Here is a 14,486-nt window from a genome sequence, read left to right on the forward strand (position 1 = left end):
TAGACTCCCAGGGCAGGAGCTCAGGGGCCGGGCAGGAGGGTCCCGCGGGCCATAGTTTGCCCACCTTTGTCTTAAAGCAAAGTACTTAAGCACATCCTTAGGTCCATACATACTCAGCAAAGTACTTAAGCATGTGCTTATGTTCCATTCTAGGGATTAATTTAAGCACGTTTAAAGTTAAGCATGTACTTATATGTTTGGCTAAACAGCCGACTAAGTGATTTGCCCAAGGTCACACGGAGTCTGTGAAAGAGCTAATAATTGAACTCATATATCCTGACTTCCAGTCCAGTGCCTTAATCATAGTATCATCCGTCTTATGATTTGGGTGTGGTTCTCACTCAGTTAACAGAAAGCACTGTCATGTTACTCATTGTTATATAATTACTATTATCATTACTGGAGAATATCTAGGGAGTAAACATTTATGACACAAAGTTTTTCTCATCTGATTTGAGGAAATCATGCTTGTTTGGGGGATGTGGAGGCCAGTCTTAAGAACTTTCAAATCTATTGATGAAAAATCTTATATAAGAGCTAGATATTATTATTTATGATGATGCTTTTAGGGGCAGTAGTGAATCAGAGTGCATGGACCTGCACTCTTTTGTCACTGAAAGCCCTGGTAGAGGTGTGAGTCTGTAACTATATGGCATCTCCACAATGTGATTGGCTGAGATCCTTGCACTTCAGTATAACAGTCATTAATCCCTTTGTTATTGCAGAAAAAAGGAACATAACTATGTTGCCATGACAACAGTGAAGCACCTTAATAATTAAAAGAGTAATTAGCTGTCTTGTTGAAAAGTTGTGACTCAGAACATTCACTAGGTACTGTGTAATTAGGGCATTGGCTTAGTAGAGTAAAAGTGCTACTGAGCCTTGGTTACCACAGAGAGCAATCCTACAGCTGTACGGTTTTATCAAGTGACACTTACAAATAGTGACTAGTTTCATTGGAGGATATTACGATGCGTGTGTGTGTGTAAACATTTTTAATTTTGAAATTTGTTTGGAAAATGTTACCTACTATTTTTACAAATGATACCTCAGATTATTATAAATACAAGAGATCAAAGAACCTTTTTTGTATGTTTCCAGTTTGCTTACTTTGTTCCTCTGACAGCAGTTTGTTTCACAGTTTCCACTGCATAGTCAGATTCTCCTGTTTGTGTAGATTTTTTTCATACAACATGGAGGAGAAAAACATTTTTTTTTTAAATCTGTGATTATAAATCCCTCCAAATTTGCAGGCAGAGTCGAGGACATTTGTGGCACTTGAACCTATATTTAACTTATTTTTTTAATTTGATTAGAGTTCAGTTTGAGAGTTTCTCTCTGATGCAGAAATGTGTGTGATCAGAAGTGTGTTTTATTCATCTAACTTTCAGGTTTGAAATACTTAGATTTCTTATAACCAGTTCAAATCCAAATTATGGCTGTGTTGAGAGGACTGTTCCCTGCACTCAACGCCCCTAAGGCATCCAGAATGGAAAATGTTCTTGTTTATTATTTAATGGCTGCAGATTGCCCCCTTGGTGCAGCACTCAGAGGATCCACAGCAGTTTTGTTCATTGTGCAGCCTCTCCCTTACAGCATAAATAAGAATATTTTCCATGAAATTACTCACAATCATTTTCAAATGGAGAATTTGTCTTCCTGGTTTAAAGAAATAAACATACAGCTGTGACTCCTCTTGGTTTCAGCATGCTGAACTGTGGGGGAACTGAGCAATAATGCACATTTACATCTGGCATTAATAAGTAATAGATTGTGCAAAAGAGAGGAAATTCTGACAATTGAATTGGTTTTTAATGGCAGCTAAGTATAAGTGTAGTCATAGGAGCAATCTGAGTTTGTTACAGCACAGCTTACAAGGGTGGTAATATACCAGCGAAATTTTATAATGGCAGAAAAATTGAATGGACATTTAGGTTACACAAAGTCTTCACCAGATTAAATATAGTAAGTATATTATCCTACATTTTATACTACTGTAAAACACAATAGGCCAGATCCTACTCTTTTTGAAGGCAATGGCAAAATTCCCACTGTTATTGTAGACAGCATAAGGCCTTAAGTATCATGAATGTACTATACTGCCATCCAAATTAGGAGGAATTAAAAATAATTTCTTCTGGTATCATTAAGTGAATTCATCTTCTGACACACTGTAGGGTGAATAGGAAAGCAGGAAAAAGTGGAACATAAAAATGTCTAATAAACCTTTAAACTATAGAACAGCTAGAATTCAATGTTAAATGTTAAAACACAAATCGGAACCCAACTATAACCTCAATCCTGAAAACATTTAAGCATGTGTATAAATCTTTATAGGATTAGGGCCTCTACTGATTAAATGCTATACTTTTACCTGCATGCCTAGTTCCTTATGGTCTTTTCAGATCTCGCAAGTTGAGAAGTGTTGAGCCTGTTAAATACTTAGATGGAAAACCTCCAAGGAATGCCCAAGAGTTACAGGAAGTGTTGATGATGAGTGGCAGGCGGTACTCTTTCCTGTGTAACAACACTGTACTAATACCCTAGCCTGGTGCTAGGGATCAGTGTTAGAGTTCCTATTTTATGAGAGAGAAAACTGAAGTCCTGACCAATTCTGATTATTAAAAAAAAAATCACATGGCACTTACCATAAAAATGAAGGTATTAATTTACCGTGATGTTTTAGCCTTACTGAAGTTTGGGGAGTCGTATAATTTCTACTGCAGTTTCAGGTACACATTTTTCAAAACAAGGTATGTGTTGTATTGCTAGGAAACTGGGTGTCCTTTGGGATAAGAAATTCCATTTTCATGTAAAATTATGTTGTATGGTGTTAATGGTAATTCTTAGTTCAAGACTGGATTTGCACAGCAATGTCTTTGTTTTTAAACCTAAGCTTTGATTTGTTTAGAATTTTTGTTCATATTTTTATTTGGGAAAACCCATACGTTTTCATGGAGATAATCCAAGCTAATTTTTTGTGTGTGCAGGCATAATTCTTTCAGGAGGCACTTGCCAAGGCAGATGCAAGTGTCCAGTGTTGATTTTAACATGGGGACAGATCCGATTTTACAACGGGGTGAGACAACAACCAGCATCGGGCGAATAAAACCAGAACTCTATAAACAGAAGTCTGTTGATTCAGAAGACAAGCAAGAAGATGTGAAAATCTGTGGGAAACTTAACTTTGCTCTCCGGTATGATTATGAAAATGAACTCCTTGTTGTTACCATTGTCAAAGCCTTAGATCTACCTGCTAAAGACTTTACAGGAACCTCAGATCCGTACGTTAAGATTTACCTTCTCCCAGACAGGAAAAAGAAGTTTCAGACACGGGTTCACAGAAAGACTTTAAATCCTGTCTTTGATGAAACCTTTCAGTTTCCTGTAGCCTATGATCAGCTCAGCAACAGGAAATTGCATTTCAGTGTATATGATTTTGACAGATTTTCTAGACATGACATGATTGGGGAAGTTATTCTTGATAACTTTTTTGAAGTCTCTGATCTCTCCAGGGAAGCCACTGTGTGGAAAGACATCCACTGTGCCACCACAGTAAGTAATGTGTCCCAAAAGTGTTCAAACTGATGATATTTTCATTTCTCCTTTGTATTTTACGGAAAGCATATACTGTCTATCAGCACAGATTTGAAAAAAAGAGTTGCCAGTGTTTTCCTTTGAGCATGGAAAATAAGATGATTGGGAAGCAGTGAAATGTAATTTTTAAAAAAAAACTCTTCTGGGAACATAGAGTTACCCTCATGACACACTATACAAATGGAAATTAGATTGATTAATTAAATCAAACCCCTAAGTGTCACTGTTTAACGGGAACAGTTAATATTTTCCTGTTAGCAGAACATATGTACATTTCCACATTGTCCTTCAAAATGTTCATGTACTAATATGCCATGAAACCACCTTAGTATTATTAACCATCTTTCACATATTGGAATCTAAATGAAAAAAGAGATGGAGGTTAAGATGATCCAGTGTCTAAAATGATTTCTAACAGCTGTCCCATGCACAGGGTATCCTACATGAAATATCTACATATTCTTTGTTGCTAATGTCTACTATAGACACTCAGTGTTGATGGAGAGCAGAAGGACATATGGGGGAACATTTGGAAACAGAGAGAATTGGTTTACTTTTTCAAGTGAGAACTGTAGCCTATAAAATTCATCTGTGAACAGAAGCAAATAGGTGACTTGCTGCAACTACTAACAAACACTACCTCCCAACCTTATCTTTACTAGTCAGAAGGCCAAACTCATCTTTTCCACTTGGAATCAGATAGATGGTTTCAGAAAACAAATCAGTTTTCTCTAAAATACTACACTGTTCATAAGGAAACTTCCTGTTATCTTGCTGTACTGGGGGTATCTACGTCGCTCTGAGCCATATGCCTTCCTTATCCATGCTTTTTCAGTAGGAGGTGGGCTGTTGCCAGCACTGCACCCAAGATTTACTGGGTTTAGGAGACGAAACACAAGCAGGGCTGCTCCCTCACAGGTGGGAGCTCTACGCCATCCTCTCTGTTTTCCCCCTTTCTCCCAGAGGACTCACCCTCTTACCTTGTCTCTGTCCCCCATTTATTATTTTCCTCCTTCCCCCTTCACATTGATGGCCTTGGCTCCCTCCTTCCATTTTCTGTTTCCCCCCTTTTCTCTGCCCTCTATTTGTGCCCTTTTCTCACACACACCCTTGTCTCTCTGCCCTTTTTATTTCACCTCCCTTCATCTTTTTCACATCTCTCATCATTTGTATCCCCTGTGCCCCTGTTTTTCCCCATTCCCAGTCTGCCTTCCATTTTGCGCCTTTTCCAGGATCTCAGAATAGCCAGGGGCTGTTCAGGGCTTCATTTCAGGCTCTCTTCATGCTGCCTGGCACCTCCTCGGCAGTCACCTGCTGCTGGCTCTCTTCTACAGCTGCTGCTGCTAATGGCATCGCCACCTCAGCCTCCTGTTGCTGTTGCACTTAGTGAGACCCTGTGTTGCTCTATAGAGCAGTGCATCAGCACTGACCCACCACTAGAGGTACCAATGAGCATCAGCATCTCATGCACAGGACTGGAACAACTGTCTCAGCTACCTCCACTGTCCTCTCTGGCTAGGGTGACCAGACAGCAAATGTGAAAAATCGGGTCAGAGGGTGGGGGATAATAGGAGCCTATGTAGGAAAAAGACCCCAAAATTGGGACTGTCCCTATAAAATCGGGACATCGGGTCACCCTATCTCTGGCATCAGCCCTGGTTGCTACATTGTGTAGACTTTAAAGGTTCATAGGTAACATTAAAATATTTCTTGGCTGAATATGAAATTGGTTTGTTTTTTTTCCCCCATCATTTTCTTAGTCCTCTTGAGCAGTCTGTTTCATGACGACGATAATGCTTTGCACTTGTATAGCCCCTTTCCTCCAAGGATCTTGAAGGGTTTTCTAACCATTCATTAATGAATTGTACAAGTTTAGGATGGTTTGTTCTGTTGGCTCCATCTTCTGTACAATAACCAGTGGAGTTAAAAATTAAATAAAATAAAAAAACACTCATATGCATTTTAATTATTTCCTCCTGAACAAAGTGATCAGCTTGACTGAAAGTCTAAGCAAGAGCTGGGATATGGTGGTGATCTCATGCAATTTTCTTAGAGGAGTGGATTGGCCGAATTACAGACCACAGGCTACTGCAGGCATGCCTCCTCTTTAATGTGGGCAGACAACTCCTCTTTTCTTTCACCCCTGACAAACCCCTCTCTCCACCCTCAGGGCAGGCATATCAGAATTGGTGGCACTGGGTACTGTACTGTTAGATTCAAGTGGATGGTAGTGCTTTGGAGGTTCTAGCTTCTGGGTGTAGCTGAGTGGTGCAGATATGGGTAGGATACAGGAACCTACTTTCTTTCTGATCATAGGTCCAGTACCAATGCCTTTGAAGAGTTAACAAACTGCCAAAATATTTCTTTGGCCTGGCAAGTACATGAAACAGCGGCTCTTACACATGGAAAGAATGATTCAGAATGCTAGCCTTGGACCTGGGTTCAATTCCCTGCTCTTCTGCAAGCTTTTTGAATGAGGTTGCGCTTAGTCTGTCTCTGTCTCAGTTCCTCATTCTGCAAAATTGAAATGATAATACAGCCCAGGAGTGTTCTGAGAACAAATGCTTTAAAGATTGTGAGGCAATCAGATGCTATGGTAATGGGTGCCATTTGAGTACCTAAGGGTATATCTACCCTGCAATTAAACCCCTGTGGCTGGCCCGTGTCGGCTGACTTGGGCTCTTGTGGCTTGGACTATTTGGCTTTAAAACTGCAGTGTAGATGTTCGGGCTTTGCTGGAGCGGAGGGAGTTCCGAGACCCTGCCGGGGGGTGGGAGAAGAGTCTCACGGCCTGAGCTCCAGTCCAAGCCCAAACGTCTACACTGCAATTTAACAGCCCTGCAGCCCCAGCTCGAGTCTGTTGACACAGACCAGCCACTGGTGTTTAATTGCAGTATAGACATCTACCTACAGATAAGGCCCTGACAAATCCACAGGCCATGTTGGTCAATTTCACAATCATAGGATTTTAAAAATTGTAAACTTCATTATTTCAGCTATTTTTAAATCTGAAATTTCATGTTGTTGTAATTTTAGAGGTCCTGACCCAAAAAGGAGTTGTAAAGGGCATTGCAAGATTATTGTAGGGGGGTTGCGGGTACTGCTACCCCTACTTCTGCGCTGGTGCTGGTGGCAGCGCTGACTTCAGAGCTGGGCAGCTGGAGAGCTGGGGCTGCTGGCAGCAGCATAGAAGTAAGGGTGGCCTGGTATGGTATTGCTACCCTTACATCTGCGCTGCCTCAGTCAGTGGCCACCACTCTCTGGCTGCCCAACTCTGAAGGCAGCACAGAAGTAAGGATGGTAATACCGTGACCCCCCTAAAATAATCTTGTGAGGGCCCCCACTCCTGCAGCTCCCTTTTGGGTCAGGACCCCCAATTTGAGAAACGCTGGTCTCGCCCATGAAAACTGTATGGTAAAAGCACACAAAAGACCACATTTCACGGTCCCTGATGCATTTTTTCATGGCCATGAATTTGGTAAGGCCCTACCTATAGATGATAAAAAAGCATGAGTGTCAACTAGCTAATACATTTGTTTTAGTATATTAAAGATCTGAAAATTCAGTTAGTCATACAAAAGGTAAAGAAAAACCAGCTGGCTCCATCTTCTAGCTATAGGGTGACCAGACAGCAAGTATGAAAAATCGGGACAGGGGATGGGGGGGTAACAGGAGCCTATGTAAGAAAAAGACACAAAAATTGAGACTGTCCCTATAAAATCGGGACATCTGGTCACCCTATCTAGCTAAGTCTAATAGGCCATTTCAGACTCATACTGCTGATGATTTCACAAGCAGATCAGACTAAGTAGAGAAAATATCATACTATAATATCTGAATAAGTCAAACATCTTCCTCTTGAATGTGGAAACAGCAAATATTCATGATGTCAGCAGCAAATGGGACTCAAATGGTCTTTTAGACTTTAATTGAAATTACAGCTGAGGTACAAATATTAACATCCCTTTACATTTCCAATGAACATTCAGGGCTTAAAACTTAAAATCCCAGCTTTCCATTGGCATAGGCCCTGATCTAGCAAAGTACTTAAGTATGTATTTAACTTTCACATGCTTTGACTTCAATGAGTGCTTTAAGTTCTTTGCTGAAATGAAGCCCAATGGCATTGCTTTTTTATTATTATTAATTCTGGTGGGTTTTGAGAGATGTTATATTTAAATGTTCATTGGTCCTTTAGACCAGGCAAAAATGCAAAGCTTTTTACTTGATAAACCAAAATGATCTCATCATTCTAAACTTCTTGGACATCTTTTTGAGCAGACTAGAATGTCATACCAAATGGTGCTTCTGGGAGAGACATGCTAATATGCATGTGGCTGAGAATTATTGCTGTTCTTGGCTGCTGACATTAGTACAACTCTCCTCAGCATTGAGAGACAAAACCACCTAATTATTGTGCTTAGTTTAATGTGGTAGTATCTTGTTTGGTATTAATGAACCACTATTTTACAATTTCAAATCATAAGTGTGCAGTTTAGGAAGTAGCAGCTGTGTTCTGAGCTTCAGTCATTCAGCAAGGAGCTTATAACTGTAAGCACAACTTTATGAACAGTATTGTACTAGTGCAAATAGCCTGTTTTCTAAGTGGCTACCACTTAAAAACCACTACCAGTGAACACGTGAAAATTAAAGTAACTTGTAGTTATGTATAACTATATTGTGACTTCATAGACTTTTTGAATCTTTGAATTATTAACATTTTTTCAGTAGTTGACTGTATTATTTTTACTGGCAAAATAAAACCATACTATTATAAATTACTAACATATATAAGCTGGAATGTGCTACCATGAACTTGTGGTTTGGATTGTTTTGGAGTTTATTTTAGCTATTTTATATTCATGAAAATCAGGTTAGTGTTAACGATTTCCAATTCTTACATTGCAGAAACTGTAAGACTGAGGGGCCAATTCTGCACTGGGTTAAGCAATGCTTAAGTGGATGAGATGAGGAATTTATGCTCTAAGAACCTATTCAAAAGTCTAGTGAAGTCAATGGTAAGATGCCAAAAGGTTTTGGATCAGGCCAGTAAAGTCCATAGGATTTGGGTCATGTCTTGAGAAGTAGGTGCTCAAATTGACTCAGCAGACATTGAGAGTAAACTTTACACCCTGAGCAGGATATTTTTACTTATGCACTTTTCTGCTTCCTTTAGTGCCATGAATGTGGAATGAGAAAAGCCATGCTTGGATACGTGAATGTGCTGTAGTGGAAATGGATTTCACCACAAGCTGGCCTTCCTGTATTAGTGATCAGCAGATAATTTTAAAAATTGAATGTCTGGAACAGGAGTAAGGACCTTACTCAGCTCATACTACTCCAGTGCTTGGGGAACGAGATACCACCCATAAACATATATCTCTGATACTTCTTCCCCCCTCACCTCACTCCCATCTTCCCCATGTTTTGGACAGTTTTGTTTGTTTTGTGGGGTTTATTACCTCTGGCCAATGGGTCCGGGCCTGCTTTCCAGTACACAGGAAGCATACCTAGGGATTTACTGACACTGTAGGTAACTGGGAGCCAACTCTAGATCTGGATCTGGGGACTGGTGCAACACTCACCAAATAAAGGGAGAGTGGCATCTCCTCAGACTTTCAAGCCCTTCCAGGACCACCTCCCTCCCACAGACATTATTCAAATATTCATGTCCTGTTCTGCAAATAGAGTATGGCTAAGAATTCCCTTAGTCCCTTTGGCCTGGTCTACACTACGACTTTAATTCGGATTTAGCTGCTTTAATTCGAATTAACGCTTGACCCGTCCACACAACAAAGCCATTTAATTCGAATTAAAGAGCCCTTTAATTCGATTTCTGTACTCCTCCTCGACGAGAGGAGTAGCGTCAAAATCGGTATTGTTAATCTGAATTAAGGTTAGTGTGGCCGCAATTCGATGTTATTGGCAATTCAATGTTATTGGCTACCCACAATGCAACGCTCTGGAAATCGATGCTACTACGGTAGCTTGGACGCACACCACCGAATTAATGGTGCCTAGTGTGGCCGAATACATTCGAATTTATAAAATCGGTTTCCTAAATTCGAATTATATAAATTCGGATTAATCCCGTAGTGTAGACATACCCTTTTTCTACATTAAAAGACACCTGCATGGGGATAAGATTTCTGGTGGCAGAGGGCTCTTGGTTCTAGCAGACAAAGGCATAATGGTATCCATTGCTGGAAACTGAAGCTAGACAAATTAAGACCAGAAATAAAGTGAACATTTTAATAGTGAGGGTAATTAACCATTGGAACAATATACATAGCAATATGAGGGATTCTCCATAACTCAAAGTCTTTAAATCAAGATTGGATGTCTTTCCAAGAGCTATGCTGTAGTTCAACCAGGAGTTTCTGGTCAAAAGCATGAAATCTATTCATCTTCGTTCTAAAATTAACTTTAATGTAGTTTTCCTGTCTCATTGTGTAGACCAGCTCACTGACTCTCCCATTCCCCCCAACTATTACGGACATATTCCTTTGAGGAACACTTGCATTAATTATATTACAGAAAATATTGATTTTATTATGTCATTTTCTCTTACCATACACAGTAGAAATTAGTTATATACAACAGACACACCTAGTTAATATTTACTACACATAGAAATGTATATTTAATGTAGTATTTTTATTAAATGAAATCTATAAGAAATTCAATGCATTTTGCAAGCATAAGCATATGTACACATAGTTGTCAATTTAGAGATGGAGAATTTCAAAGATTTTATGTAAAATTTCTTAGTATGCCCAATGATATCAAGATATATCATTTGATAGAAAGAGTAAAATGTGCTGAGGATATCCAGGATAATGATGCATTCTTGGCCTCCTTATGGGGGGCTGCAGATATATGGAAGCTCTAGGAGCATCTTATGTTATAGATCCATGGAACCTGATTCTTATTCAAAGCTTTTAAGAGTGTCCATATATGGTCACATTAGGCTCCCTTAGAGTGCCTAAGTGTATTGCCATCCCTTTTCCAAGGTTGGAGTCATAGACTTCACTCAATCTGTTGTAACAGCGTTCAAGAAAATGAAACCAGTATGCACACAAAACATGCTCATTGTATCCACTGATTTTAAAAAATGAAAGGCAGTCAATAAAGAAATAAATGAATCCTTCCAGCTGCACTTTGATGGTTTTTAATATAAAGAAATATGCAAAGAACCCCAGACAAAGAAATAGTCTACTCCATCTTCAATGAGAATTTGGCATGTGAAGTCCTTGCTGGGTTGGACTCTTATATTTCTAAATCTGTCATGGGGTGCTCCACTCACTGCTTGTCTGGAGCCTCCTCTTGGTCACTCTGGCTCTCAAGATCGACACTTCTTCATGTGGTCACGCGATGTCACACTGTCTCTCTCTTATGTCTGCAGCTCCTTTCTCATCCCAGAAACCAGAGGGTTTTCTTCGTGACTTGTCCCTCTGGCCAGGTCACTATCTGTGCCTCCCCCTTCCGGTGTTTATCAAAGTCTTTCTTTCAGCAGTCCTGGGCAGTCTTCCCATTCACTGCCTCAGGCGCTAATCCTTTAGTGGCTGGTACGGGAACCCTGGCTTGCCGTGTACTCTGGTTTCCAGTCCAGGGACCCTTAATCCAGCGGTTCTGGGCTTTACTCTCCCAGCCCCCATTGCTTCTTCCCTGGACTGCTTCCTACCACTCTTGGCTTCCCCCTTTTTCTGGGAGTACCATCTCCAAACCCTCCTCCCTCTTCCCAGGGAGTGACTGCTGCCTCAGTCTGTTGCCAGCTTCCTGGCTTTATAGGCCCCGTCTCTTCCTGCCCAGCTGAGCCTGCTTGCAATTAATTCCCTGCTCCCTGGCTCTTCCTCCAGGTGCAGCCTATGGAGTGAATAGCCTACCTGAACACGTTAAACAGGGCTGGAAGGGGTTAAGTATTCTTGTATAACCTTCCATCCTCTGATACTTTCAAAATCTAATCCATATCCCACCCCCATTAGTGATAGCTGATACTATTTACATTTACATTACAGTAGGATCCTAAGGCCTCCATGAGGATGGGCACCTCAGTGTACTGGGTGCTGTAGAAGTACAGATAAAGTCTCTGCTTTTTATTTATATAAATGTAGAATCTATTCAGGTTAATCTTTTGTGTGCCTCTGCACGTTTGGATACCAAACTACCAATAGGTAGAGGTATGCTATATAGTGGTCTCATTAAAGGACTTGGAGCAAGAAACTCTTGACTCCTTGACCAAGCTATGACAATGACTCCTGTGTTCTTGGATAAGTCACTAACATCTGTGTCAAAGTTTACTCACAGGTAAATTGGAGATAGTAATGGTGCAAGATATGCATCCTTATAGACACAATATTGCGAGTGAAGGTTAAATCCAAGCGCTAAAGCAGTAATATGGGATTAATTATTGTCTGTAAAGCACTTTGAAGATGAATAAGTGGAAAGTATTACTGAATAGGGTGTAAGTGTTTGCGAACCACATTTTTTAAAAAATGGGCAATCACATAGACCTCACTCTAGACCTATTCAGATGCTATTCTTGTAGTTATGGACAGAGGCTAATTGGACATGCTGATGTTGTTTGAGCTATTAGCAGCTTTTAATACCAGCAATCACGGCCTTCAGGTCAAAATGTAAGACCCATCTCCTTGGCCTAGATTCCCACAATAACACTAATCTCCCAGCAGAATAACTAAGTCAATAGATGATGCTGGGAAGGGGGGGAAAATGAAATTCATGTGCCTGGAATAAGGGAAGAGAACAAAATATAATCTGGGGGTGGTGTTTTGAAAAGAATAAATCCCATTGAAAGTCAATAGGATTAGTGCTCCTATATGCCTGAGGCATTTTTGAAAAGCCCATGTGATTTCATGTAATTTTTACAAGGTAAATACCACAATGATGCTCATAATACACAGACAGTCAAACATCACAATTGTCAGTTTGGGTCCTATGTAGTCTTTCAGTGACATGACACTGGTTCCTCTAGTGCAGTTATGATTTTTGTCAACATAATTTTCAGAGCAATTCTATCTGGCTCTTTAATTTCCAACCAACAAACAAAATAATCTGATTTGTCAACATTGTTTTATTTAGTCCCTGATAGGATATTGGAACATGCATTTATTCTGTAGGTTAAAACTCATTCGGACATTTTTTGGTGGAAACCAGGAACATTCAAATGTCCCTAAAAATCAGAAAATATTTTCTTAGTTTGAAATGATAGGAAAGAACAATCTCAGGACCTGATTCTGCCAGCTTTCTGTTGAAATTAATGTTAGTATTCCAGAGTAAGGTACTGTTCAATGTGAGTAAAAGTGGCAGAATAGGGTCCTAAATAATTTGGGTTTTCAAAATAGCATCTTATAATGTAACACTTGGAGACTGTGTATTAGAGCTAACTGATGCTGCTGGAGTATGTGTATGAGGGAGATGAAAACGTTGTAGGTATTTTTAATGTCCTCTTGTGGAACTGAAGAAAAGACCCACTATTTAATAAAATAATAGCTTAAATTAGATTCATTTGGAAAGTGAACCAAAAAGTGGTGATAACGAAGATGTGTAGAAGGGTTTGCTAGAAATCTAGATAATGGCATATAAAAGTAGAAAATGGTGCCCACAAATAGAAAAAAATATTTTATTGTCACACGATATCTAGTATTAAAAAAGCATTTACATTCTACGTAATAGGAAAGTTCTGGTAAAGTGACTAAATATTAATTAATAATAGCCTAAATGATTATTAATTCCTTTGGTTTTCATTGTAATAATCTGAATGGTATTAATGTCATCAACAGTATTCTAGGGGATGTCCATTGTAATTCAGTATTAATTAAATGGATCATTATTATTTTAATACTAGCAATTAATCACCAACTAGCATGAATAAAACAATATAAAGTTCCAAGCCTTTGTAACATCTAACTAGCCCATGGCAGTAGTGAACCGAGAAATGCTGCTGAAGGAATTAATTTGAGTTAGCTGGGAAGTTTGAAAAATCAGAGAGGGAATAACGATGTGACAATATGGTAACTGCTTAGACTGCAGTTATGGTCAGAAAAATGATTAATGTAAAAATGACACCTTCTTACTTCACAGATCTGCTCCCTGTTTGCTTTTTGTTCCTGTTAGAGCTGTAGAACCCACAAAGCTATTGGAAAGTGAGATGGAATCTGTCCCAGCTCTCCCATCAACAGAATTACTAAATTCTTATTGCAATATCTTTCCCTGGAGGCATCCAGGCTTCAGGTTAGCTACATCACCAACATGCCTCAGTTGGATTAGAATGTCTGATGATGGTATCAGAGTAGGAATGAACGTTGCTTGATCCCCAGTTGAGTTTGCAGGGCTTGCAGCTATAGAACTGTGTTTTTAATTGTGTACTGAAAACATTTGATATGGAAACCATTGAGAACAACTGGGAAAACCCATAAGACTGTGTCTGAGTGGGAAAGAGTGAAGCTTTATCCAGCAACTAAAGTCCTAAGGGCCACGTCGTGGACCATCCTGTGCACTCCACCGGGAAACAAGGGCATATGAGACACCTCCTTACACCTCTGCATGGTTACCAGCATCATGCATAGCAGCATTTGCAGAATTGCTGCTACTTCTCCCACACAGGTAGGTAGTGGTAGAGAATGGGCAGAGCTTTAGTTCTCTCCAGTGGCCCAGATGACAATGATAACAGAACAATGGTAGTCTATCCATTGATTTCAGTGGCCCCGGGATCAAGCCCCCAACTGACAGACAGTGAGCACACAAAACTCCCTTTAAACCTAACAGGAGTTTTACATGTTCAGTGTCACTTAGGAGTGGTCATAGAGTTGGTCCCTAAGTGAAGGATAAGAATTTAATGCTGTCTAAGGAATCTATATTCTATAATTAAA

General features: G+C 39.8%; 1 protein-coding gene across 1 annotated transcript in view; it reads left to right on the forward strand.

Annotated features, from left to right (window-relative positions):
- The window catches only part of SYT10 (synaptotagmin 10), a 48,162-nt gene that overhangs the window by 16,166 nt on the left and 17,510 nt on the right, over nt 1-14,486 (forward strand). The window contains exon 3 of the mRNA XM_065416149.1: nt 2,991-3,555. Coding sequence (XP_065272221.1) covers nt 2,991-3,555 — 565 coding nt within the window. The remainder of the gene's footprint in view (nt 1-2,990; nt 3,556-14,486) is intronic.

Source organism: Emys orbicularis, chromosome 1 (assembly GCF_028017835.1).
Source record: "Emys orbicularis isolate rEmyOrb1 chromosome 1, rEmyOrb1.hap1, whole genome shotgun sequence".
Lineage (NCBI taxonomy): Eukaryota > Metazoa > Chordata > Testudines > Emydidae > Emys > Emys orbicularis.